Source organism: Giraffa tippelskirchi, chromosome 13 (assembly GCF_054371585.1).
Source record: "Giraffa tippelskirchi isolate mGirTip1 chromosome 13, T2T-mGirTip1v1.2.pri, whole genome shotgun sequence".
Lineage (NCBI taxonomy): Eukaryota > Metazoa > Chordata > Mammalia > Artiodactyla > Giraffidae > Giraffa > Giraffa tippelskirchi.
Genome location: NC_137287.1, coordinates 30,935,772 through 30,963,556, shown reverse-complemented (window position 1 = coordinate 30,963,556; position 27,785 = coordinate 30,935,772). Strand labels below are relative to the sequence as shown.

Below are 27,785 nucleotides of genomic sequence, written 5' to 3'. Positions count from 1 at the left end.
TGCGCGCGTGCGTATGTGTATTTCTTTACTGGGTGACTTAAGTGATCCATAACAGGCTCTCAGGTCATGTATTAAATAAATAAATGCATTCATGGAATCTGTAGTTCTCAAACAGGCAACTCTGTTCCCTAGAGGACATCAGGTGAGATCTGGAGACATTTTTTGTTGTCATACTGTGGGGGGTAGGGGGTAAGAGCGGTAGTAGGTAGAGGCTAGGGATGCCGCTGAACATCTCAGAATGTACAGGACAGCCTGCTACCACAAGAATTATCTGAGTCAAAATATCAAGGCTGAGAAACACAGCTGGCAGGCTGCACCTGGCACATGGCAAATGCTCAATGAGGTTTGGTTTTGTTTTTTTACTATATGACTTTTTTTTTTAATTAGGGGTATAGTTGTTTTACAATGTTGTGTTAGTTTCTCCTCTACAGCGAAGCAGATCAGCTATACATACACTTCTGTGTGTCTGTCTGTATGTGTGGGTGTGCGCGCGCTCAGTCATGTCCAACTCTCTGCGACCCCAAGGACTGCAGCCCTCCAGGCTTCTCTGTCCATAGATTTTCCAGGCAAGAATACTGGAGTGGGTTGCCATTTCCTTCTCCAGAGGATCTTCCTGACCCAGGGATCAAACCTGTATCTCCTGCACTGGCAGGTGGATTCTTTACCACTGAGCCACCTGAAAAGCCCATATGTATCTATGATTCCCTCTTTTTTGGATTTCCTTTCCATTTAAGTCACCAGAGAGCATTATGTTGAGTTCCCTGTGCTATACAACAGGTTCTCATTATTATCTACTTTATACATATTAGCGTATATGTGTCAATCCCCATCTCTTAATTCATCAGCGATAATTATTATAATTTCTTCTTTCCACTAAAATCTCCAATCTTTTGACATCTCTTTGATATCAGGGGTCACATATTGTCCTTAGCAGACTCCATAAAAATGTTCCAAGTTGAAATCTTCCCAGTGGCCACTATGCCAGACAGTGGCACCACAGACTTATAAATAAACTGGAGTCCCAGGAGACACACTCTGGACACACTAAAAGACTAAAACACACTAGACACGCTAAAACATACAGCAAAATTTGTACTTGTGTCCTTTTCCAAAGCAAGACACATTAACTGTCTTTCCCTCCCCCACTCCACCCACTAGCTCCAGCCTACTCAAGCCTTTCTTCCAGTTTCAGGAAAACACCAGTCCACCAGTCTTGTCCAGCCCCAGGACCTTTGCACCTGCTGTTTCCTCTACCCTGGACATTTCCCCCCAGATCTCCCCAGTACTAGCCCCTTCCCCTTCTTGGGTGATTCTCCTATATAGCTCCCCGGGGAAGGTCTTTCTGCCACACCTTCATCGCTTCTATTCCCTGCACAGCACTTACTGAAACCCTTTAAAATTATATTAAGGTTACTCGTTTACTGCCTGTATACCACCCCCTGGAATGGAGAACGGGGACTTTTGATATTCACCGCTCACCTTGGAGGAGCCCTCCGCACACAGTAAGTGCGGATAAATAATCGTTAGATCCATGAGTGCATGAATTCTCAACGTCGGGACGCTAATGGTCGTCTACGCCTACCAGAGGCATAAGGGAAATAAAACAGGTGATAAATGAGGGTCCTACAGCATGCGCAGAAGTGACAGGTGCACCCTCAAGAAATCGCAACAGGTGACAAGCACATCAGAACCTGGCCCACCTTTCCTCGGTATGAAAATGGGAGGAAAGGGCGCCGGGCAGCATCTCAGAGCCTCGCCTGAGGGCTCGCTGGCCGGAGAGAAGGGAAAGCGGCGGGCAGGGCCGCATGCGGCAGGCAGGAGGGTCAAGTCCACCAGCCGGGGCAAAGTCAGGCCCGACTTCCGGAGGCAGCTTCGACCCTCCACTCTGAGGCCCCCAAGCCGGCCACGTGCCGCCGGCCGGGCCGAGGGGCGCCGGGCCGGGGCCAGGACCGGGGTGGGGTGCGGGCCGCCTCACCTGCAGGTAAACTTGAGGGCGAGGAGCAGCGCGCAGCCGAGCGCCACGGCCCCGCAGAGCAGCTCGGGCCGCCGGCGCGCCATGAGAGAGGCGCCGCGCAGCCCGCGGCGGAGCCGGCCCTCCGAGGACGCAGCCGGGGCCGGGCTGAGGGAGCCGGAGCCCGCGGGGCCGCCGCCGCCGCCCTCGTCCTCGGCGTCGTCGCTGCTGCTGCTGCCGCCGCCGCCGCCGCGGCCTCCGCATTCCGACATTACATGCTCCCCGTCGCCGGCTTTATACCGCCGCCGCCGCCGCCGCCAAGGGCCCGAAGGCCCGGCCCGGCCCGGCCCGTCGCTCCCCAATCCCGCAGCTCGCCGCGCCCGCTAACCCCGAAGCTCCACGTCAGCCCGGCCGCCGCCACGGCTCCCGCCCACTCCGCGCAGAAGGCGGAGCCGGACACCGCCCGGAAGCCCCGCCCTCGTGGCCACGCCCCTCGCTCGTGGCGTCTGCGCGGCCCCACCCACCGCCGGCGCCGCCGCGAAGACGTGTTCGTCCCACAGGCCCCACCCCGTGGCTGGAGTCCCCGCGCACGTCGCCGTTGCCACGTGCTCTCCCCGTTTACGCCCGTCCGTACACTGGGTCTGCGCAGGCGCCGGCGCTAGGTGTCCGGCTGCCTCTACCGCGGGTTCAACCCATTGCTGCCCTAAGGCAGCCCGGGCTGCGGAGAGTCCCCGCCTGGTTTCGGGAGTTTAAAAGAGCTGTGATGGTGACAGCAGTCGCGTGTGGGACACATCTGTGGAATTGCAGTGGTATCAGTACCGACCTCACAGAGATGCTCTGAAGGTTAACTGAGGTCCTTGTTGGAAACTGCTGGGCCCATCGTGAGTGCTAAATAAGTCTTAGGGACTGTTCTCTCCCAGTGTCCATTTCCTGCACAGTGAAGTGCTGTGCGCCACGGTACCACGTCCCTACACCACAGCCCTGGGAAGACGGTCAGTGCATCTTGTACTCACTTTAGAGATGGGAAAACCGAGGCTTGGAAAAGCCCCTTGACCGAGTCCACAAGGCATTAGGGGAGTGGATTCGAAAGCAGTTTGGTTAACAAGCCGCTCCAGCGATTCTCTGCCGACTCTAAATCCTCTCTGACTCTAAATGTTAATGAAAGTGAAAGTCGCTCAGTCGTGTCCGACTCTTTGCGACCCCATGGACTATGCAGCCCTTTGAATTCTCCAGGCCAGGATACTGCAGTGGGTAGCCTTTCCCTTCTCTAGGGGATCTTCCCAACCCGGAGATCGAACCCAGGTCTTCCTGCATTGCAGACGGATTGTTTACCAGCCGAGCCACAGGGGGAGCCCCAAATGTTTTAAATGTTATGTCATTTCTAAATAAGTTTTTGTGATTAAAAACGACAAGTCGGAGAAGGGTGAAATGTGATTTGAGAGTGACAGAAAGAGGTTGTTTACCTGAGACACGTATACCTGGAGCTAAGAGAATGTCCATAATTACCCAACAGCTGGGGCCAAAGATCTAGACTAGAGTTCTGCTGTCAATAACTACAAACCAGGTAAATAAAACATGGAGAGAACTAAAAGCAGTATGATGCCACACAAAAACAAAAAAAAAACAAAAAAAACCCAGAATATGAGAAGTCACCTATGCCACAAGCCAGTGTGCTAACCCCAGTCCAAGGTTTCCAGGGAGGTAGAGGGCTCTAGGAATGGCCACCTGCCTAAGTGGCCCAGAGCATTCAGTTTGTTAACTACGGAGGCTTAACATGTTGGTAGCTCATGTTCGCATGCCATTTTGCTCTTTGGTTTGTATATCTCACATCTTTTTTTTTTTTTAATATTGTTTTTTTTGGCTGCACCAGATCTTAGTTGCAGCATGTGGGATATAGTTCTCTGACCAGGGATGGAACTTGGCCCTCCTGCGTTAAAAGTGCAGAGTCTTAGCCACTGGACAACCAGGGAAGTATCTTGTCTCACAATCACAATTTTTTTGCTCTTTACTTCCTTCCTTTATGTTAACTGGCTCTTGTCTAAAACACTGTTAATTCCTGTAATGATTTAAAACTTATTTTTTTTCAGTTTATATGCTTAGCGGAGGCATTTAGGGATTGTGTGTTAGTTGCTCAGTCGTGTCCAACTCTCTGTGACCCCACTGACTGTAGCCCACCACTCCTCTGTCTGTGGAATTCTCTAGGCAAGGATACTGTAGTGGATAGCCATTCCCTTCTCCAGGGGATCTTTCTGACCTAGAAATCAAACCTGAGTCTCCCCCATTGCAGGCAGATTCTTTACCATCTGAGCCACCAGGGAAGCCCTTCAGAGATTACAGTATACATTTTTTCTGACTCTACTTCAGATTTACATTAACTTAATTCCAGTAAGATATGGAAAATGCTCCAATATAGCTCCATTTCCTCCTCCCATTTTTATGCTATTATTGCTCTTTTTTAATCTACTACAAACTCAGTAATACAGTGTTATGTTATTGTTTTATATAATATTGTTGGAAGAAGCTGAGAAAATTTTTAAAAATGCATTTCTAGTTTTTTAAAAAGATGTTAACTTTATTTACCATTTCTAGTTCTCTTGATTTGTTTAGATCTGAGTTCATACAGTGTATTGCAATGGCACCCCACTCCAGTACTCTTGCCTGGAAAATCCCATGGACGGAGGAGCCTGGTAGCCTGCAGTCCATGGGGTCGCTAAGAGTCGGATACAACTGAGCGACTTCACTTTCACTTTTCACTTTCATGCATTGGAGAAGGAAATGGCAACCCACTCCAGTGTTCTTGCCTGGAGAATCCCAGGGAAGGGGGAGCCTGGTGGCTGCCATCTATGGGGTCACACAGAGTCGGACACGACTAAAGCAGCAGCAGCAGCATTGATAACAAAAACAAATACGGTCCAAAGTCATGGGTACTCATTCACTGTAGGCCACTAGGGAAGAATCCACCCTACTCTTTCATAAGACACCTGTCTTTTGCATAGGCCTTTACAAAGTTCAAAGTGCTTTTGTTGCCTGTGGGCTATTTCATGAGATCCATTATATCTTATGGCAGTGCAGGGCGGTGTCTTACAAGCCAGGAGACCAAGGTATATTTCCTTTGCTCCTCTCTTTCCAGGCATTGCTACTCCAGCAGTGATGGACAATGGGAAATTCATTTCAGATGACACCAGACCATCTGGGTCAGGCTGCCCTGCTCTTCAAGGCTTGTTCTTGTTCAGTCATTAAATCGTGTCAGCCCTAACTAGTCCACGTCAACCAGTATCTGTGCTTTCATGGCCACTTTTCATACCATGATCAAGGTGGTGGCATTTGCATAGCGGGCAGGGAGAAGATTACATATATTTCTGTCTTTGTGCCTGTGCTCAGTCGTGTCTGACTCTTTGCAGCCCCATGGACTGTAGCCTGCTGGGCTCCTCTGCCCATGGAATTTTCCAGACAAGAATACTGGAGTGGGTTGCCATTTCCTCCCCCAGGGGATCTTCCCAACCCAGAGATCAAACCCATGTCTCTCTTGTCTCCATGTTGGCAGGCGGATTCTTAACCACCATGCCACCTAGGACATATATTTTTCCCAGGTATTAATCCTGTCTTAGAATTGCAGAGAAATAATTACTTGTTAATTGTTCTTTAATTAGAGCTCTTTCTTTTTGTGTGTGTGCAAATAATCATAGCTTTTCCCCTGCCCAAAATTTTATAATTCTGTCTTTTTAACTGTCTCATTACTATTGTTTCTAAGCTAAATTTGGTTATTTTTAAAAGTGAGTTACTATGGTAACTCAGAAAGCAATGCTATCACTTGCTTCAAATATTTTATTCTACTTTGTCCCTTCCTTAAATCTGAGTCTCTGGTTTGGTATTCTGTCAGTGTTTCTTACACAAGAAAACCCATATTTTACATCCTGTAGTTTCAACAAAATTTTTTAAAAATTGAAGTATAGTTGATTTACAATATTGTGTTAGTTTCAGATGTACAGCACAGTGTGTTTTGTGGATTACGTTCCATTATAAGTTATTACATGATATTGGGTAATGCCCTGTGCTATATACAAGGTATAGTAATTACAAGAGATTCAGTAATTCCCTGTACTATGTAGAAGGTATAGTAAATCCTTGTTGCTGACCTGTTTTATGTATAGTAGTTTGTATCTGTTGATTTCATACTCCTAATTTGTCCCTCCCTCTCTCCTTCAGTAACCATAAATTTGTTTTCTGTGTCTGTGAATCTGTTTGTGTTTTGTATATAGGTTCATTTGTATTATCTTTTTAGATTCTACATATAATGGATATCATATAGTATCTTTTTCTGACTTATTTCACTAAGTATAATATTCTGTGATCCATCCAAGTTGCTACAAATTTCACTTTTGTATGGCTGAGTTAACATTCCATTGTATGTATATGTATATATGTGTGTATGTATATATATATACACACATATACTTATATACATATATATATAACATGTAAACATTTGTTGTTGTTGTTTAGTGTCTCTAAAAGTCATGTCCGACTCTTTGCGACCTCATGGATAGCCTTCCAGGCTCCCCTGTCCTTGGGATGTCCCAGGCAACAATACTGGAGTGGGTTGCCATTTCCTTCTTGGGGGGAATCTTCCTGACGCAGGGATTGAACCCGTGTCTCTTACATTGCAGGCATATTCTTTACCACTGAGCTACCAGAGAAGTGTACTTGTGTGTGTGTGTATATATGTGTGTGTGTGTATGTATATATATATGAAACATCTAATGCTTGATGATTTTTTTTTTGTGCTTGTTAATTTTTAAAGCCTCAAAGCATTTACTTACTAAACAGGATGTGCCTAACAAGGTACAGGTTGGCAGGTAACACAGGAGAGAGCCCACACCCTGAGCCTACCAGGTAAAGCTGGACAATGGTGCTGTTTCTTGGAGACTTAATATCAAGATAGAAGAGCTGGCTTTCCATAAATTGGCACTCCTTGTTCCCTTGCAACAGATACTGACAGGAAATCCATATTCTCATCTCTGCAGGTCAACTAAGGAGTGTTTGAACCCACACTAACTGCCCAGGAAACATGCTGTCCTTCGGTTTACCAGTGGGGATCGCTGGGAAACAGCCCTCAAAGAGCAGACCCAAGAATGGTGAGGGTGATGGAGAGGGGTGAGCACTTCCAGCCCCAGCCTCCTGTCCAGGCACATCCAACACAGGTGGGAGAACTGGGCCGAGGAAAATCTATCTGCCACCTCCCAACACCTCTTCAGGACTGATGGGACCAGCTCATTGCAGCCAACACAACTTACACATGAATGTTCCTGTTCACAGGAGCCAGAAGGAGGAAACAAGCTGAATGCCCATCAACAGAGGAATGGGTAAACAAAATGTAACAGATCTGCACAATGAAGGATTATTCAGCAGTTAAAAGGAATGAAATGCTGATAACATGCTACAGTGTAGATGAACCTTGAAAACACTGTTACTGTTCAGTCACTAAGTGGTGCCCTCCACAGACTGCAGCAAGCCAGGCTTCCCTGTCCTCTGCAATCTCCATTGCGTCAGTGATGCCGTCCAATCATCTCCTCCTCTGCTGCCCTCTTAAACATTACACTCAGTAAAAGAAGCCAGTCAGAAAAGGCCACATATTCTATAACTCCACGTAGATGCAATGTCCAGCACAGGCAGAAAGCAGATTAGGGACTTCCCTGTCCTTGTCTAGGACAACCCTAGAAAAGACTCCGAGCTCAAGATGCAGGGGGCCTGGGTTCAATCCCTGGTCAGGGAACTAGATCCCACATGCCACAACCTGGCACAGCCAAATAAATATTTTTTTTAAATAAGGAAAGCAGATTAGTGGTCACCTACAGCTTGAGACCAGTAACGCTGGTCAACTTCAGCTGACCAGCTGAAGTTGAACAGTTCTATGAAAACCTACAAGACCTTTTAGAACACCCAAAAAAGGTGTCCTTTTCATTATAGGGGACTGGAATGTAAAAGTAGGAAGTCAAGAAACACCTGGAATAACAGGCAAATTTGGCCTTGGAATATAGAATGAAGCAGGGCAAAAGCTAATAGAGTTTTGCCAAGAGAATGCACTGGTCGTAGCAAACACCCTCTTCCAACAACACAAGAGAAGACTCTACACATGGACATCACCAGATGGTCAACACCAAAATCATATTGATTATATTCTTTGTAGCCAAAGATGGAGCAGTTCTATACAGTCAGCAAAAACAAGACTGGGAGTGAACTGTGGATCAGATCATGAACTCCTTATTGCCAAATTCAGGCTGCAATTGAAGAAAGTGGAGAAAACCACTCGACCATTCAAGTATGACCTACATCAAATCCCTTACGACTATACAGTAGAAGTGAGGAATAGATTTAAAGGACTAGATCTCATAGACAGACTACCTGATGAACTATGGATGGAGGTTTGTGACATTATACAGGAGACAGGAATCAAGACCATCCCCAAGAAAAAGAAATGCAAAAAAGCAAAATGGCTGTCTGAGGAGGCCTTACAAATAGCTGTGAAAAGATGGGAAGTGGAAAGCAAAGGAGAAAAGGAAAGATATTCCCATCTGAATGCAGAGTTCCAAAGAATAGCAAGGAGAGATAAGAAAGCCTTCCTCAGTGATCAGTGCAAAGAAATAGAGGAAAACAATAGAATGGGAAAGCCTAGAGATCTTTTCAAGAAAATTAGAGATACCAAGGGAACGTTTCATGCAAAGATGCGCTCAATAAAGGACAGAAATGATAGGGACCTAAAAGAAGCAGAAGATATTAAGAAGAGGTGGCAAGAATACACAGAAGAACTGTACAAAAAAGATCTTCACAACCCAGACAATCACGATGATGTGATCACTCACCTAGAGCCAGACATCCTGGAATGTGAAGTCAAGTGGGCCTTAGGAAGCATCACTACGAACAAAGCTAGCGGAGGTGATGGAGTTCCAGTTGAGCTATTTCAAATCCTAAAAGATGACGCTGTGAAAGTGCTGCACTCAATATGCCAGCAAATTTGGAAAACTCAGCAGTGGCCACAGGACTGGAAAATGTCAGTTTTCATTCCAATCCCAAAGAAAGGCAATGCCAAAGAATGCTGAAACTACTGCACAATTGCACTCATCTCACATGCTGGTAAAGTAATGCTCAAAATTCTCCAAGCCAGGCTTCAGCAATACGTGAATCGTGAACTTCCAGATGTTCAAGCTGGTTTTAGAAAAGGCAGAGGAACCAGAGATCAAATTGCCGACATCCACTGGATCATCGAGAAAGCAAGAGAGTTCCAGAAAAACATCTATTTCTGCTTCATTGACTATGCCAAAGCCTTTGACTGTGTGGATCACAATAAACTGTGGAAAATTCTGAAAGAGATGGGCATACCAGACCACCTGACCTGCCTCTTGAGAAACCTGTATGCAGGTCAGGAAGCAACAGTTAGAACTGGACATGGAACAACAGACTGGTTCCAAATAGGAAAAGGAGTACATCAAGGCTGTATATTGTCACCCTGCTTATTTAACTTATATGCAGAGTACATCATGAGAAATGCTGGGCTGGAAGAAACACAAGCTGGAATCAAGATAGCTGGGAGAAATATCAATAACCTCAGATATGTGGATGACACCACCCTTATGGCAGAAAGTGAAAAAGAACTAAGGAGCCTCTTGATGAAAGTGAAAGAGGAGAGTGGAAAAGTTGGCTTAAAGCTCAACGTTCAGAAAACTAAGATCATGGTATCTGGTCCCATCACTTCATGGGAAATAGATGGGGAAACAGTGGAAACAGTGTCAGACTTTATTTTTTTGGGCTCCAAAATCACTGCTGATGGTGATTGCAGCCATGAAATTAGAAGATGCTTACTCCTTGGAAGGAAGGTTATGGCCAACCTAGATAGCATATTTAAAAGCAGAGACATTACTTTGCCAACAAAAGTCCGTCTAGTTAGGGCTATGGTTTTTCCAGTGGTCATGTATGGATGTGAGAGTTGGACTATAAAGAAAGCTGAGCGCCAAAGAACTGATGCTTTTGAACTGTGGTGTTGGAGAAGACTCTTGAGAGTCCCTTGGACTGCAAGGAGATCCAACCAGTCCATCCTAAAGGAGATCAGTCCTGGGTGTTCATTGGAAAGACTGATGTTGAAGCTGAAACTCCAATACTTTGGCCACCTGATGCAAAGAGCTGACTCATTGGAAAAGACCCTGATGCTGGGAAAGATTGAGGGCAGGAGGAGAAGGGGACGACAGAGGATGAGACGGCTGGATGGCATCACCAACTCGATGGACATGGGTTTGGGTGGACTCTGGAAGTTGGTGATGGACAGGGAGGCCTGGCATGCTGCGGTTCATGGGGTTGCAAAGAGTCAGACAGGATTGAGCGACTGAACTAAACAGCTTGAAAATCAGGGGGAGTGGGTAGACTAGGGTGTGGGTTTTATTTTTATGGAATGAAACACTTTAAGATTCATTGTGGTGATTGTAGCACCTTTGGATTTTACTAAAACCATGGATTTATACTTTAAAATGGTAACATTGTGGGGTTTTAAAATTGTATCTCCATTTGTTAAACATTGAAACAAACAAAAAATCCACTCTGGAGGAGACAGGCAGATAAACCTGTCCAAGTAGACACATTATTAGTTTCCAGTGCTGTTAATATTGCAGTTTTGCTCTTTTTTTTTTTTTTTTTTGACCCATTTTTTGATTGGGTCATTTATTTTTCTGTAATTCAGCTGCAGGAGTTGCTTGTATATTTTTGAGATTAATTGTTTGTCTGTTGCTTTGTTTGCTATTATTTTCTCCCATTCTGAAGGCTATCTTTTCACCTTGCTTATAGTTTCCTTTGTTGTGCAAAAGCTTTTAATTAGGTCCCATTTGTTTATTTTTGCTTTTATTTCCAATATGTTGTGTTTCTATTAAAGTTTTTCTAATTATTCCCTTACTGTCATTTTACAATTTTTGGACTCTGAAGTCACATCCCTTCTGTGGCTCCTTATACTGGCCACTTGTGTCTTAGTGACTTTCTTTTCTTGATTAGTCGACATTAGTTTTGCTCTTTTATACCTTATTTTCCTTCCCTCCTTCCACTCCACTCTCTTCTCTTCATTTCTCCTCCCACTCCAGTCTCTTCTCTTCATTTCTCCTCCCACTCCACTCTCTTCTCTTCATTTCTAGGATGGGGATGTGACTTCATCATCGAGTAATTAGACTGATTTCCTGATGCTGAATATTCACTGATGCTGGAAGGACTGATGCTGAAGCTTCAGTATTTTGGCCACCTGATGCAAAAAGCTGACTGATTGGCAAAAACCCTGATGCTGGAAAAGAAAGTCAAAAGAGAAGGGGGCAGCAGAGGGTGAGATGGTTAGAGAGCATCACTGACTCAATGGACATGATTCTGGGCAAACTCCATCAGACAGTGAGGACAGGGGAACCTGGTGCACTGCAGTCCGTGGGGTCGCAGAGTCGGATACGACTGTGACTGAATGACCGTAAATCCTGGTGCTGAGACCAAGGCTGTGGCCTGCAGGGTTCTTAGGTGGAAACCAGAGCAACGAACTGGATGACTTAGGCAGAAGTGCGATTTACTGCAAAGATGGTTCAGAGCACAGAGAACTGCAAGAGAGCCGAGGCACAGAAAATTTTGAGGTGGGTTGTGAAAATAAAAAAAATTCTCCTCTTGACCAGTCAGAGGATTCCAAACTAGGTTTCAAGGCTGGATTTCCAAAGTTAAAACAATCAACTTTTTAAACTGCAGGTTGAAACAGAGCACCAGAGATATCTTTTTTAACATCTATTCTCCCTGGAAAGAGCACAAAAGAAGTCTGGAAGGATGGAGAAGAAAAACGTCATGAAGGCCGTCAGACTAGGGAGACTTAGCAGAACGACAACAGTGCCTTTCTGTGTCTGTGCTGACCGTGTCTTCAGCAGCCTTTCAACAACCACAACGACCCTATTGATCACGTCTTGCTAGACGGCTATCTCTGTGGAGTCCCACAGCCAACGTCCTAGCTGACCATGTGTCCCCTTGCTGAGTGTTCATCTGAATGAAACACAGGAGAGCTCCTAGAGCTCCTAGAGGGGTGAGCACATCGGTCAATAAGAGAAGCCTTTTAGCAACCCGAATCGCAGGAGAGTGGGAGAGTGGCAGTTGCTGTCATGTCTCTCCAATTTACCTTCTGTCATTAATTGCTTAAAGAAAAGTGTTAAGAAAATCTAGGAAATTCCCTGGTGATCCAATGGTTAGGATTTCATGCTTCCACTGCCAAGGGCCCAGGTTCGATTGCTGGTTGGGGAACTGGGATCCCACAAGCTGCATGGAGTGGCCAGAAAAAAAAAGATCTAACCTTGTGATTTTAGTACCCAGTTTTAACAATTCTTTGTGAGGCAAGGACCACACCACAAAATGAAAGACATCTATATATAAAATCTTTATTACAGGCAATATTGGTCCATACACTACACAATACCAACAGTACAAGTTTAATCTTTCAAAATCATCATTTAAACAGCAAAAGACCAAGAAATAAAATTTGAGTCAACTGATTATTTTTCAAAATAGTCTCAATGCACATTATCCTCAGTTCCCTTATTATAGTGAAACATACAAATACAGAAAAATACCCCATTTAACATATACTAGTGTTAAATGGTTATTTGGCTTAAAATCTGAGTTAAGAAAATCCTTTTTAGCAACCTACGTACAGATAAGTAGCGAACTTTATTAGACAAATTCGTTCCTCTTAAAAATGCGTGAAGAATTTCATCCATCATGTGTTCTGATCCTAGTACAGTGTTTCTCTCCCACCATCGTGGTTCTTATCTGAAGGACCAACTCAAGGAGTCGTCCTAGACATCACCTCTTCCCCAACACAATTCATCCAAAAGTCTGTTCAACAGATGGCAACCAGTAGCGGTCACTTCGCCATGTGAGGCCCTAAGAGCCTGGCCAGACCTGTCCAACAGCCCGTTTTCCTACCTACTGTGGGTTGCTGCTCAGGAGGGACGAGAGACGCCAATACAAGCAGAAAACCTGCAGCTCCTCTGCTACGTGCCTTAGAACACTTTCAATGTTTCTGGTCAATGCCCTGATTAGGTAACATACATAAAAGCCAGCATATTAGTTTAAATCTTTAAACAAAAAACTATATTTTCCAAAGTCATTATCGTTGGGGGCAATTAAGTGATCTTTTCGTGCTTTGTTGAGCTTCATCTTTAGGGCATCTCTTCTCTCTTCCCATTCATGAAGTTCAGCGTTGCCATGTGCAAATTTACAGCTGCTTCCTTCTGAGCAGGTACCATTCATATACCTGTTAGGACAAGTCAGCTTGGTAAGTGTCCACCCGTTGTTTATAACAATCTTTGAAACGTGCTCTTCACTACCTTTATGGTTTGCGTTAAACTTTTAGCTCAAACTCATAATCCTAGAAAAATGAGTATTTTTAAAACTTTTATATTGGAGTATAATAAAAATGAGTATTTTATTGTCTTGGCATCTAGAATAGAGAAATCAGTACGTTAAACTATTTAAATGCACTAGTTAATGAAAAAGACTGATTGCTAGGGGGCCAAAAAACACTTCACTCCTTCCTGATGCAGTAGAAAGAAATCAGAGGGGATAGGAAGTAGAAAATATCTTCAATAATTCTCGTATCACATGGATCTAAATTGTGAAATCAACAACAAAATAAGGATCAATTCAAAATTACACGGCTTTTCACTGAAAAATTTTCTAACTACACTTAAAAGACTGATACTATTAATACTATTTCCATCTGACCTGAGAAAGTTCCAGGTTGACACTTGAATATAATTCAAAGGCAGTTTCAAAAGTGATGAACATCTACTACGAAAAGATGGTTGTGAAGAGTCAGAGAATCCTCACTGCCAGCTCAGAGATCATCTGGGCAAGCCTGAGTGAACTTACTTCCCTATTTGGTTATCTTAAGATGTTTCACTCCAATGCAGGCAAACTAGTGGATCTTTTCAGGTAACACAGATGAGTGAAGGAAATGTTCAAGGAGCAACTAAAACTCTGAGCCCAAATGCCAACATCCAAGATTAGAAGATTTTGCCACCCAGGTACCCTGTCTGCTGTATCCCAGGTAGTGCTTAGTGGTAAAGAAACTGTCTGCCAAAGCAGAAGAGGTGAGTGACGTTGGTTCGATCCCTGCATCAGGAAGAACCCCCTGGAGAAGGAAATGGCAACCTACTCTAGTATTCTTGCCTGGAGAATTCCATAGACAGGGGAGCCTGGAGGGCTACAATCCATGGGGTGGCAGAGTCTGACACAACGGAAGCGATTTAGCCTGCACCCTGTCTACTGATACAATGACTGTGCAACTCAAGCCCGATCAGCAGAGCTCGCGTGGGGAGCTGCAGAGACCCACGTACCTATCACAAATACTAAAATACCCCGTTGGAAAGCGGTGCTGCCAGCAGTACTGGTCGTCTTCGGTGTGGAAGACCTTCTCTTTGTGCTTCTCGGAGGAGATGTGGCCCTGCCACTGCTTCTCACTGTTGCAGTTCTTCCCGCACATCCAGCAGTGAAAGTCCACCTGCAGGGCACGGAAGACACGCATCGCGTCAGCAGCTACTGTCTGGGGGGCCCCTAATGGGGCACCCATATTCAGGCCCCAGATCGACTAAAAACAACTCCACCTAAGACCCACATTCTATTCCTGGGGAGCCCGTCCAGCGGGGATAGCTGGGAGAGATGGGCCGAGGGTCCCCCCAGCACGTAGGAAGCAGAGAGCCAGGGCAATGGGCTGGGCTGGGGGTCCAGGCACTCTCACAAGAAGCCGGTGTGCCAACAGGGTGTCTGTTGGGAGGATGGGGGGCCAGGTTCAAACCAGGGTCCTGGGGAGGATAAATACCATGAGGAAAATCAGAGAGGATAGGAAAGCCCAGGGCTCACCTACTGCGCCAAGAACAAGGAGCAGCAACTCCACTCTTGCACACGAACCGAGCCCCTACTGCGGGCCAGGACTTGTGCCAGGGGCCAGGGAAGTACCCGCGATGGGAAGACACCACCCCACGGGCACAGACCCATGAACTGTATTAGGAACCCTGTGCTACCACAGATGCAAGCGTGCAGTGTTTGAGCAGTACTTCCCAAGTGCCCTGGGTCAGAATCTTGTGTGACGCTGGGTAAGAACAGGTTTACAGAGGGACTTCCCTCCGTGCTTCCAATGCAGGGGATGTGGGTTTGATCCCTGGCGGGGGAACCAGGATCTCACATGCTGTGCGGTGCTGGGGGGCAGGGGAAAGGCGTAGGGGAGAGAACAGGCTCACAGAGACAGGTGACTCTCACGACCCAGCAAGTCGGGGTGACCCTGCTCTGGAAACCCCAGCAGTACTTAAGAAAAGGTGGCGAGGCAATCAGCGCTGAGCCCAGGCAGAGAGGGCAGAGTCCACAGGGCTTATCGTGAGCAGATACACGTCCCTGACCTGGGTCTGACTGATTCAATTCAGAGAGAGGCCAAAAAAACAAGACTGGAAACAAGAAGCAGAGTTAACGCGGACGTCTGTGTCAGTTTAAAAAACCATGCTGGGCAGAACTACAGATTAGGAATCGACAGTCCAAGATATGGAGACACGGCCTGGAAAAAGACACACTGGATCTGGTCCCTCTGGGAAGGGTGATAACTGGGGTTCCAACCTCATCTGTGACATTTTATTTACTTAAGAGAAGCAAACACAGCAAACTGTTTAACATCAGTTGACTTGGGATGGTTGGCTCAAGATACTATACTCTTTATATTAACCCTTTTACTTTTCTGAAAAATGTTAAAAGAAAGCCCAGTGAAACATCGCAGGTGACTTATGTCTGGATGGAACCCAGAGACAGAGGTCAGACTGCAAGAGGGTGATAAGGGAACACGAGGACTTGGGTGAGGTGGGCCCGGGGGGCACTTCCCTTATGGTCTAGTGGTTAAGACTCCAGTGCAGGGGGCATGGGTTCAATCCTTGGCTGGAGAACTAAGATCCCACATGCTGCACAGCATCCCATCCAAAAACAAGGAGGACCTGGGGGTAGGGAGCCCTCGATCCCTGAGCACCTGCCGTGACCCAGCAGTGGGATACACCTGCAGGCTCATCACGCTTTGTGTCTCCCTCACAGAGGTGTTCAGTAAGCTACCCAGGGTCTCATGCTAGTGACTCACCAGCTCCTGCTTCCAGAGTCAGAAAAAGGAGGCAGGAAAGGAGTTTTGGGGATGAAGAGGCTTAGACTCACAGCGGGGAGCCATCGCAAAGAGAAGATGAAGAGCCGGGAGGCAGGCAGGCCAGCTGGGAGCGAGGGAGCCAGGTTTGGGAGAAGGTGGGAAAGAAAAGAAAGGCCTGGAAGCACAGGCGAGGGAACCAACCTGCGGTACTTACAGTAACTTCCGCGTAATCTGTCGGCATGTGGATTTGCTTTCCATTCTCTTTGCTGGACTGACTGGCTGCATCATCGCTTTTTTCATTTTTTTGGCTCTTTAGCCAGAGTTCATAAAACTGCTCCATATCTTGTACTAAAGAAAAATGAACTCCTTTCAGCGGCAAATATTTAAAGACACCATTTAAATACACACAAGAGCACGCACTCTTTTTGCATCAGTCGGCATAATTTTCAAAAGAAAATCAAGAGGCAAACAGAGACTGATTATGTATTAGGACAGGAGAGACGGGCCAATTCCAGACACCCAGGGTAAGAACCAAATTCAGGTCCGTTAGGGCACGGACAAACGTTAGTTTTCAAGATTGATGAACTCCTCCCTGCATTTGCAAGACCCCTTGTGGGTGTTTAAAATTCAGAAACCCAAGACTTCCCTGGTGGTCCAGTGGTTAAGATTCTGAGCTTCCACTGGAGGGGACACAAGCTTGATCCCTGGTCAGGGACTAACATCCTGCATGCCACATGGTGCAGCCAAAAAAATAAAATTCAGAAGCCATTTCAAGGGCATTGCTGAAAAGGAAAGCCACAGCTTCACAATGGCCCATGTCAAACACTCAATCTCAGTGCCATATCCACAGGCAACTTACACAGCTCCTCACTGTTTACTGAGAAAGGTGAGAAACCGACTATAGGGACCAAGATTCTGACCCTGATGGGGCCCTGTCAGTCCAGCTACTGTCCCAGAGGACTGACACGCAGGGGTGCAATTTACAACAGCACGGTGATGACCAGGTTCTGGGCTGTGGCTGCAAGCTGCTTCTTACAGTAGGAACAAGTGTATCTAGCATTACCATCCACTGATAAAACTAAGGTTTCTCAGCCACAGCACCACCTGGATGCTGAGCCGGATAATTCTTTGCTGCTGGATAAGCCTTGTGCACTGTACAATGTTTAACAATCTCCCTGGCCTCTGCCCACTAGCTTCCAGTAGCACTGCCCCATAAATCATAACAATAAAAAAGGTCCAGACGCTACCAACTGTCCCCAGGGGGAGAGGGGTGTGGGTAGCAAAATTCATCCCCAGCTGAGAGGCACTGAGTTTAAAAACAAAAAAAGCTGGAAATGAGGATCTGGTCAAAACCCGGCTCTACTGTCTGCTCAAGTGTTTCTAACAATATACCTCCACCTAAGATTAGAGATTGATTATGTTCTTCGCAGCCCAAGATGGAGAAGCTCTATACAGTCAGCAAAAACAAGACCATGAGCTGACTGTGGCTCGGATCAGGAACTCCTTATTGCCAAATTCAGACTGAAATTGAAGAAAGTGGAGAAAACCACTCGACCATTCAGGTATGACCTAAATCAAATCCCTTTTGACTATACAGTGAAAGTGAGAAATAGATTTAAGGGACTAGATCTGATAGAGTGCCTGATGAACTATAGATGGAGGTTCGTGACATTGTACAGGAGACAGGAATCAAGACCATCCCCAAGAAAAAGAAATGCAAAAAAGCAAAATGGTTGTCTGAGGAGGCCTTACAAATAGCTGTGAAAAGAAGGGAAGCGAAAAGAAAAGGAGAAAAGGAAAGATATACCCATTTGAATGCAGAGTTCCAAAGAATAGCAAGGAGAGATAAGAAAGCCTTCCTCAGCGATCAATGCAAAGAAATAGAGGAAAACAATAGAATGGGAAAGACTAGAGATCTACCAAGGGAACATTTCATGCAAAGATGGGCTCAATAAAGGACAGAAATGGTAGGGACCTAACAGAAGCAGAAGATATTAAGAAGAGGTGGCAAGAATACACAGAAGAACTATACAAAAAAGATCTTCAAGACCCAGACAATCATGATGGTGTGATCACTCACCTAGAGCCAGACATCCTGGAATGTGAAGTCAAGTGGGCCTTAGGAAGCATCACTATGAACAAAGCTAGTGGAGGTGATGGAGTTCCAGTTGAGCTATTTCAAATCCTGAAAGATGATGCTGTGAAAGTGCTGCACTCAATATGCCAGCAAATATGGAAAACTCAGCAGTGGCCACAGGACTGGAAAAGGTCAGTTTTCATTCCAGTCCCTAAGAAAGGCAATGCCAAAGAATGCTGAAACTACTGCACAATTGCACTCATCTCACATGCTGGTAAAGTAATGCTCAAAATTCTCCAAGCCAGGCTTCAGCAATACATGAACCGTAAACTTCCAGATGTTCAAGCTGGTTTTAGAAAAGGCAGAGGAACCAGAGATCAAATTGCCAACATCCACTGGATCATCGAAAAAGCAAGAGAGTTCCAGAAAAACATCTATTTCTGCTTCATTGACTATGCCAAAGCCTTTGACTGTGTGGATCACAATAAACTGTGGAAAATTCTGAAAGAGATGGGCATACCAGACCACCTGACCCCCCTCTTGAGAAACCTGTATGCAGGTCAGGAAGCAACAGTTAGAACTGGACATGGAACAACAGACTGGTTCCAAATAGGAAAAGGAGTATGTCAAGGCTGTATATTGTCACTCTGCTTATTTAACTTATATACAGAGTACATCATGAGAAATGCTGGGCTGGAGGAAGCACAAGCTGGAATCAAGATTGCCGGGAGAAATATCAATCACCTCAGATATGCAGGTGACACCACCCTTATGGCAGAAAGTGAAGAACTAAAAAGTCTCTTGATGAAAGTGAGAGAGGAGAGTGAAAAAGTTGGCTTAAAGCTCAACATTCAGAAAACTAAGATCATGGCATCCAGTTCCATCACTTCATGGCAAATAGATGGAGAAACAGTGGAAACAGTGGCTGACTTTATTTTTCTGGGCTCCAAAATCACTGCAGATGGTGATTGCAGCAATGAAATTAAAAGACGCTTACTCCTTGGAATGAAAGTTATGACCAACCTAGACAGCATATTGAAAAGCAGAGACATTACTTTGCCAACAAAGGTCTGTCTAGTCAAGGCTATGGTTTTTCCAGTGGTCATGTATGGATGTGAAAGCTGGAATATAAAGAAAGCTGAGCGCCAAACAATTGATGCTTTTGAACTGTGGTGTTGGAGAAGACTCTTGAGAGTCCCTTGGACTGCAAGGAGATCCAATCAGTCCATCCTAAAGGAGATCAGTCCTGGGTGTTCATTGGAAGGACTGATGTTGAAGTTGAAACTCCAATACTTTGGCCACCTGATGCAAAGAGCTGACTCATTGGAAAAGACCCTGATGCTAGGAAAGATTGAAGGCAGGAGGAGAAGGAGATGACAGAGGATGAGATGGTTAGATGGCGTCACTGACTCGATGGACATGGGTTTGGGTGGACTCCGGGAGTTGGTGATGGACAGGGAGGCCTGGCGTGCTGCGGTTCATGGGGTTGCAAAGACTCGGACACGACTGAGTGACTGAACTGAACTGAACTGAAGATTAGAGATAAAATAGGAAATCCTTCTTCCTTCAGGTCAGTGGTAGCAGGAATTGCTGCAAGAGCCCAGATTTGCAAGGATACCTTCAGGAAGGCCAACCTTAAGTCCTCACTCCAAGCAAGGAGTCCCACTCACACAAGTCACTGAATGTTTACATGGCTGAAATACAATAGGTGATGTGCTTAAATCAGATTGGTTCTTGTAATCTCCAGATTGCAGATCTTAAGCCATCAGTAAATTTTGATCAGTTTACTTAAGACTGAAGAACAACGATCCTGGTAGCAAAACCTTTTCTGGTCAGAAGTGAAAGGTTGCCTGAGGCTTCTCTCCAAGGCTCTCACAGTAAAACTGACCCTTGACGAAGACAAGCATTCTCTCCTTGGGCCTTTGCGTCTGGGCCTGTTCTACCCATAAGAGTTCCCGGAAGAAAACTCCAGTTCCAACCTGATGAATTCAGGGGTGACTCTTCACACTAGGAGCAGGTGATCTGACCTGAGCACTCGCGGAGGGACTGAACTTCTCCAGACAGTGACTCAGGGACACGCCTATGATGTCAGAGGATGCTGACCTATGTTTTTGTATCCAAATTTGACCTAAGCAAACACGATTGGTGGTCAGACTGCTTCATTGATAAAATGAGATAGTGGTTTAGAGCACAGACTGCCTTCCGTGTTCCCTGTAAGCTGGCAATTTACAGGGAGGAAAGAGACTTCCAGGTGAGCTGGATTCCGTGGGTGTCAAGGCCATGGTTAATCATCAACTTACTCCCGTTCTCCTTCATGTAGGTCCACACTTCTCGTTCCTCAGGACTGTGAGCAAAGGAACAGTTTCCAACGTACTGACATTTTTTCCCAGAAGCAATATGATTGCACAGCTGTATAAAAAAAAATACATGAATATGCTTTAAGACAGAGTACACTGAGTAAAACTGCCTAATTTTTACATTTAAGCAAAATAAATATTATTATCCATGCTAATGCTGAGTAATATAATTTTTAAATGAGATTAATTTGCTCCTATTCAAATTGACTGTAAGCCCCAAAGACATGAGATGATATCAAGCTTTCTGTCTCAAAACTTTTCAAAAGAGCATAAGTATGGAACTGGAGTATGGAACATTTTCTTATGAGAAAATGTCAACAGATTAACTTATTCAGAGTATCTGCTTTTAACACAGCAGAGCACTTTATCTCTGCAGTGCAAGTCTCTAGCCCTCTCAATATGACATATCCTACTCTCCTCTGCCTGACACCCAGGATACCTCCTTGTCAGCACTTGGGAAGCAGGAAAGAAACGGCAGACGCCTCCAGTAAACAAAGTGAGAGAAAACCTCCGACGTTTACTTCTCACCGATACTGGCAGCTAATCTCAGCCATCATTCACTAGCTCTGCAGTGTCAGAAGACAATTATTCCACTAACCAGGCCATCCAGTTATACAGCATTCAAGTAATACCTCTTGTGGTTATTTGCATTTTTATTTTACAGAGTAAATACTGTGATACTGGTAGGAAAAATAGTGATAGCAGTCAGCAGAACACAGATTTCCCTAAGACCTGTGACTATTAAGAACTAGGAATACCACTGTCACCGAGAGCTCATTCGTAAATATCATCAATGTACTTGTCTTTACGGAGCATAAATCCTAGTACAATTCATTGTTAGCTTGTCTTAGTTTATCCGTGTTTCAACAGGAGCTGGCTCTATGCATTAGTTTACATAACAGTAAATGCTTAGCATTGACTTTCACCAAAAATCAAGAAGCAGTTAACACTAAACACTGCTCCTTTCCTCTCCTGAACCAAAGAAAGTCAGGGACCCCCCCAACCCCTTTACAATTTCTTGCAGGAAATCAAGAGTCAACAAAACATGCTTGTGATGGATTTTCTTATATTCTTTTCCCAGTCAAGCCTCAGGAAGTTCTTAGGTATTACTTGGTAGACACTGACCATCGTCTTTCAAAGCTCAGTGATAAGCAGCAGGGAGAAGAGAAGATAAAGGAGAAGGCCGCTCTGTGCTGGGTTTTTACACAACACCATCTCACATATCTTCCCTAGGATGCAATGATTTCCATTTACAGATGAGCAAACTGAGGCCAACTAACAGGCCATTTGGGCAGACCCTGAAGCCCATCCTCTCTCCGCCTCACCACACTGTCTACGCACATTCACGCACGCAGAGTATTATTTCTTGTTTTAGAAAAAGGATCCCTTAGCAATATCTAGTGAGGTAGGGAAACAGAGGAAATGGGCTCCTATAAACACTGCAGGTAGAACACCGCGTCTGCAATGAGAATAATCAGTGGTCCTAGGCAGCTGCCTCATGAGCTACAACTGTTCCCAGTCGTCTTTGTTTTGGCAAAATTTTGAGGAGTACATCTATAATCTCCACCATCTACTGAAGCACAAGATAATCACTGGTTCTAATAAGCCTTCCTCCTCTCTTATTATAGCTCACTAATAAATCACCCATATCTATGAGGCTGAAACCACAGTGGATAAACACAAACACATCACCTCCTTCAAAGACTGGCCTTGTAACCTGCTTTAAGTTTCACAAACTGCAAGGTGCCCTGGATGAGGGGAAATGAACCCGCCTCTTCCTCAACTCCTTGGCAGTTTGTAGAAGGAGCCTCGTTAGTGGGGACTCTGCAGTCCATCTGCACTGCTGCTCTGAGCAAAAGACTCTCTCCATGTTTCCTCCGCTGGGGCAGAAAGCGCCCCTCACCTGAGCTCAGTTTGTAAAACCCTGCCAGACCCTCGCTTGTGAACAGGGAAGTCGGGCCAGTTTCAAGCTTTGCCCAGAAGACCATCTTTAAGACCACATAGGGGACCAGAAGAACCGAGCTGAAACGTGCCACCTTGTAAGTCAGTTTGGTATTCTCAATCTAAGGGCTTTTAGGGAACATGTTGCTCTAACAGGAAGCATTTTTCCTTTGGGTCACTTCAAGAAAATCCTGTAATGTTAGGTATCGTTTAGCGAGCATCCATTGCTTCAGTGAAAGAAACAGGCGTGATAAAAAAATAAATAAAAACACCAAAACTCGTCAACAGAGTTAATTATACGGAAAGTCTCGGGTTTGATAGCAAAGCTGAGGAATCAAATACAGATGAAATTCTCTCCCATTTGCTCACAGTCATTCATCTGGAAAATAAGCTGAGTCTAGACCATCACTTTTCTCTAGTTCATTTTCTATGTCTCCTAAGTAACTCATTCCAATCAACCTAAAAACTGCACTGGAGCCACACACACAAAAAGGGAAGGAAAACAAAAGGACCACTTAGATTTTAGTAACATGACAAGCATTATTTAAAGAGTACCAGTTTCCATCTGAATTACTACTACTTTCTAATGATTTGAAATGCCTAATAAAAAAAAAAGTGGCTTAAAAATTACGTATGTACATCAAACTGTAAAGGCATTTGTTTCTTTGTGGGAAGAGGACGGATGTTCATCCACTTCTTACGTTCAATAGACATCACTCTCATCGCACGACGATCTTTGGTCCACCTAAGAAAAATGGAGTTCAGAAAAAACAAAAACACACTGGCAAAGGCATAATATAAAGGGGCAGGTACAAAGTCTGTACCTAAGAGACCAGAGATTTTTTTTTTCAACCCTTCTAAAAGAAACGCCTTATGATTCTGTCATTTCACTTCCTGTTGATATTATAAACAGACATTCCCTATGAATCCTAAACAAGGAAATGGTAAAATACAGGAAAAACACTATTGAATTTTGTTGAATTCTTAGCTACTAAATCCTAAAAATCTCTTTCCTTTTGCTTTGCAATTACTCCTAAATTGTCTGCTTTCCTTTGCTCTCCTCACAGTCTTAATCTTTTTTCTTATATGTACGATTTTACGCCCATGAAAAGAAACAGGCACTATTTCCACACACACACTACTTACGAATGCCTTGCTTTTGCACTGCAATATTTTCTGTTTTTGTCTGGTTCAATGACTTGGCCATTTCTCAGACACTGAGCACATACAAATTTTATCTTCATATTAAGGGATCCAGGCATTATTTGATTGCCAAGTACCTTAAATAATAAAGAGATCAGTTTTAATTGAAGAGAAAACCAGTTTTCTGAGAACATATTCATTCACCATGCACAACTCTGTGCTATTATTTTTTTTATATATAAAAGCACACAACTTCTGTTTTTGTCTGGTCTGATGATTTGACCACTACATATATACGATCTGATAACTAAATTTCCAGTTCTCCACCCAAATATAAGAGAATATGATGAAAGTAGATGACAGATGCCAAATCTCAATTTATCAAAGTCAGCTCTGGTGTTAATGTTTAGGATTTGTGGGGAGAGAGGAAGGAAGATGGCTAGATAAAGCAGTCTGGCTAAGTGGTAAGCAAAACTACACAGTCTACCTCCCCTACTCCGGGGATCCCCACAGCCCAAGACCCCAGCTGTTTTGCCAAATAAACTGAATAAGAAAACTGTATCCTGAAAAAAAAAAAAAAAAAAGAAAACTGTATCCTGGAACTTCCCTGAGAGTCCAGTAGTTAGGACTCTGCGCTTTCTACTGCAGGGGATGTGGATTCAATCCCTGGTTGGGGCACTAAGATCTTACATGCTGTGTGGTGTGGCCAAAAGATAAAATAATTAGAGAAAATTGTACCCTATATTCTTTTCTTCTTTGGCTATGCAGGATCTTTTAGTTTCCTGACCAGGGATCAAACCCATGGCCCCTGCAGTGGAATCACAGAGTCCTAACCACTGGACCACTGGGAATTCCCTAACCTGTTTCTTGGCAGGTGTTATGAAATGCCTATTTTTTTTTTTAATGATAATCAACTAAAATTCAGAAAATTTTTTTTCACATTTACTCAATTTTTTTTCCCACTTAACTCAATAAACTCAAGAAAATTCGAGAGTAACTGGATTGTATGGAAGTATAAACTGCATCTGCCAACTACTAACGTCCATCAGGCCATTCCAGAAAAGATCCCAAATGCAGAAGGGACAAAGGAAAAACATACCTGAGCTCCAGGTACGTTTGCTTCCAAATTTTGCCAATATCGCTTAGATTCCTGGGCAATATCATCATGTGAGATACCTGAGAAATGCCGAAGACTTTTTTTTAGGTTCTTTACGCAATACCAGGCCACTGTCTAGGCACAGTCAGACTCAATTCTTTACCCCCATTTGGCATAATCTGTCACCAAGGATGAATATCATACTACTCTTTTGAATGGAATCTTTACAAATACAGCTCTTGGTGCCTTTTGAAGAATCTTTCTTCCTCACGGATCCGTACTACATACATGAACTTGTATCAGCAATTACTATACGAGACCACATTCAAAATAAGCCACTCTAAAGATGAAGTGACTCAGGTTTAAGACTCAGGATAAAATCAACAGTGCTGCCACACCAGACTGATGGAGAAAGGTCTTCGATACCATTTTGTAAACTCTTGACTGCTCTTGAGGGGACCTGTCTCAATCTCGCACAAACCTACCTGTTTCACTTTGCAATATCCAGACTTTCAATTCTACAAGACTATGTGCATAAAAGCACTCGTCTTCCCTTAAACAGCCATATCGAACCTCATGTCGGCATAAATCAAGCTGACACTGGCCATGAAAAGAACGTATTTTGGAATACTTTACTGTTGTCTCTCGCAAAATGTGGACAAGGCACCTAAGAGGAAAATGGAGTGACATTTTACTACTGTTCTACCATAGCTTTTTAAAAAAATGTATATACACACATGTGTGTGTGCTTAACCCCTCAGTCATATCTGACTCTTTGTGACCCCATGAACTTAGCCCGCCAGGCTCTTATCCTTGGAATTCTCAGGCAAGACTACTAGAGTGGGTTGTCATTCCCTTCTGCAGCAGATCTTCCCAATCCAGGGATCAAACCCACGTCTCCTGCATTACAGATGGATTTTTTACCATCTGAGCGACCAGGAAACCCATATACACATACAAAATGTAAAATTCTGGACTGAAAATACATTTTAAATCTTTATCAGAAAAAAACAAATCACTGTATGCAACTGTAGAATTAATTGGGGAGAGGAGAGGATCATTATGTTAGGCTATATTAAAATACCTAAATCCATGTCATGAGAAGCTATAAATCAGTATTGCTTTTCTGTATTAAATCTTAATAATTCATTTTAAAATTCTCGGCAAAACCTATTACCCATTTAAAAATAGTCACCATCCTTCAAAACAACAACACATGAGAGGGGAATGCCTGGGAAGATACTACTCTGATATAAAAAGAGGATTAATTTTGTCACTAAAAATAGTAGAAAATACCAACATACTTATTGTCTTCAAATTCATGCTTTGTAACCGGATGAGAACAAGAAGTAGAATTATCTTTGTTTCTTTTACTTATCATTCTAGGTTTATGATCAAAACATTTCTGAAATAGACAGAGAAGAAGAATTATCTTAAAAACGTAATACAAGATGATAACTTTTGTGTGATGCTGATGACATTCATACTTACATATTACAAGCATATGTAAATTAACACTCGGCAAATAGGACGTCTTAATGTTATTCTTTTGGATAGTAATAGTGGCTACCATTGCTAAGCAAATGCTTTAGCATACAGCAGGACCAGAGCTAAGTACTTGATACTGCTGGGTCAGAAATCACCACCTGTTTCACAGTAGAAAAAAGATTTGGAGACAGTACCTCACAAAGGAATATAAATTCTCCAAGATGCTCCTGGAGCAGTTTGAACACAGTATAGCTGATCTTTCCATTGCCACCAAAGAAAGCCTCTCTGCTGAATGCCCCCTTCCGCTCCAGCGTCCAGACATCTATCTCCTCCTGGCAATAAGCAAATGTGCAGTGGCCTGAATATCTACATTCCTCCTCAGCAGCAACATCTAGAAAGACAGGAAATTAACAGAGGTGGGATGGATTGGGAGATTGGGATTGGCATGCATATAACTAATATGAATAAAACAGATAATTAATGACAACCGACAGTATAGCACAGGGAATTCTACTCGATGCTCTGTGGTGACCTAAATGGGAGGAAAATCTAAGGAAGAGGGGATGTATGTATATGTGTGGCTGATTCACTTTGCTGTAAAGCAGAAACTAATACAACATTGTAAAGTAACTATCCTCTGAAAAAGGACAGTTTCAAACAAGATAAATTTCAAACAAAATTTAAAAAAAAAAGTAGGGGGGAGACAGGGAATTAAAAGACATTTAAAACATGGGCCACTATGTTTTCAAAGCCAATGAATATTAAACACACTAAGGGCATTGTTTAAATTTTTGTAACAATTCATGGATAGCTTCAAACCATGGTACACATATTACTATGCAGGAATGGTGTATCGAAAGCATGAAAGTGTTAGTTGCTCAGTTGTGTCTGACTCTTTGCGACCCCATGGACTGTAGCCTGCCAGGCTCATGGAATTCTCTAGGCAAGAATACTGCAGTGGGTAGACATCCCCTTCTACAAGGGATCTTCTCGACCCAGGATTGAACCTGGGTCTCCTGCATTGCAGGGAGATTCTTTACCATCTGAGCCACCAGGGAAGTCCCAATGGTATTAACTCTTAAACAAATGAACAAACAAAAAACAGCAGCACAATTCTAAATTACTTTTATTTCAGAAAGGGCAAAAAAAGCCCTGATGTTTGCATGTTCACCACCTAAGTTTAGAAAATCATTTCAGTTCAGTTCACTCAGTCGTGTCCGACTCTTTGCGACCCCATGGACTGCAGCACGGCAGGCTTCCCTGTCCATCACCATCTCCTGGAGTTTACTCAAACTCATGTCCGTTGAGTCAGTGATGCCATCTAACCATCTCATCCTCTGACATCCCTTTCTCCCGCCTTCAATCTTTCCCAGCATCAGGGTCTTTTCAAATGAATCAGCTCTTCGCATCGGGTGGCAAAAGTATTGGAGTTTCACCTTCAACATCAGTCCTTCCAATGAATATTCAGGACTGATCTCCTTTAGGATGGACTGATTGGATCTCCTTGCAGTCCAAGGGACTCTTAAGAGTCTTCTCCAACACCACAGTTCAAAAGCATCAATTGTTTGGCGCTC

At 44.1% G+C, this 27,785-nt stretch overlaps 2 protein-coding genes and 1 long non-coding RNA gene across 9 annotated transcripts in view; 1 reads left to right on the top strand and 2 right to left on the bottom strand.

Annotated features, from left to right (window-relative positions):
• TXNDC11 (thioredoxin domain containing 11) overlaps positions 1-2,329 on the bottom strand; it is a 59,268-nt gene extending 56,939 nt beyond the window's left edge. For 5 of the 6 annotated variants that reach the window (XM_081560373.1, XM_081560374.1, XM_081560377.1 and 2 more), the window contains exon 1: positions 1,976-2,329. In XM_081560373.1, coding sequence (XP_081416499.1) covers positions 1,976-2,223 — 248 coding nt within the window. In that variant the 5' untranslated portion in view covers positions 2,224-2,329. Of the gene's footprint in view, positions 1-1,479 lie in introns of all 6 variants that reach the window. The other variant, XM_081560375.1, reaches the window with a different exon arrangement.
• A 229-nt stretch (positions 2,330-2,558) lies between these two features.
• Positions 2,559-10,879, top strand: LOC145533293 (uncharacterized). 2 transcript variants are annotated; one of them, XR_014073981.1, is made up of 2 exons: positions 2,559-3,515; positions 6,976-10,879. It is a non-coding gene; the product is annotated as an uncharacterized LOC145533293 (long non-coding RNA). The 2 variants fall into 2 exon arrangements; XR_014073982.1 differs by having other exon boundaries at positions 2,584-3,922; positions 6,976-8,593.
• A 1,471-nt stretch (positions 10,880-12,350) lies between these two features.
• ZC3H7A (zinc finger CCCH-type containing 7A) overlaps positions 12,351-27,785 on the bottom strand; it is a 40,455-nt gene continuing 25,020 nt past the window's right edge. Inside the window, exons 14-23 of the mRNA XM_081560370.1 lie at positions 26,406-26,602; positions 26,028-26,128; positions 25,209-25,390; positions 24,727-24,803; positions 23,631-23,764; positions 23,124-23,229; positions 20,487-20,595; positions 16,324-16,457; positions 14,338-14,501; positions 12,351-13,253 (exon numbers count right to left, since the gene is read on the bottom strand). Of these exons, the coding sequence (XP_081416496.1) occupies positions 13,064-13,253; positions 14,338-14,501; positions 16,324-16,457; positions 20,487-20,595; positions 23,124-23,229; positions 23,631-23,764; positions 24,727-24,803; positions 25,209-25,390; positions 26,028-26,128; positions 26,406-26,602 (1,394 nt within the window). The 3' untranslated portion in view covers positions 12,351-13,063. The remainder of the gene's footprint in view (positions 13,254-14,337; positions 14,502-16,323; positions 16,458-20,486; positions 20,596-23,123; positions 23,230-23,630; positions 23,765-24,726; positions 24,804-25,208; positions 25,391-26,027; positions 26,129-26,405; positions 26,603-27,785) is intronic.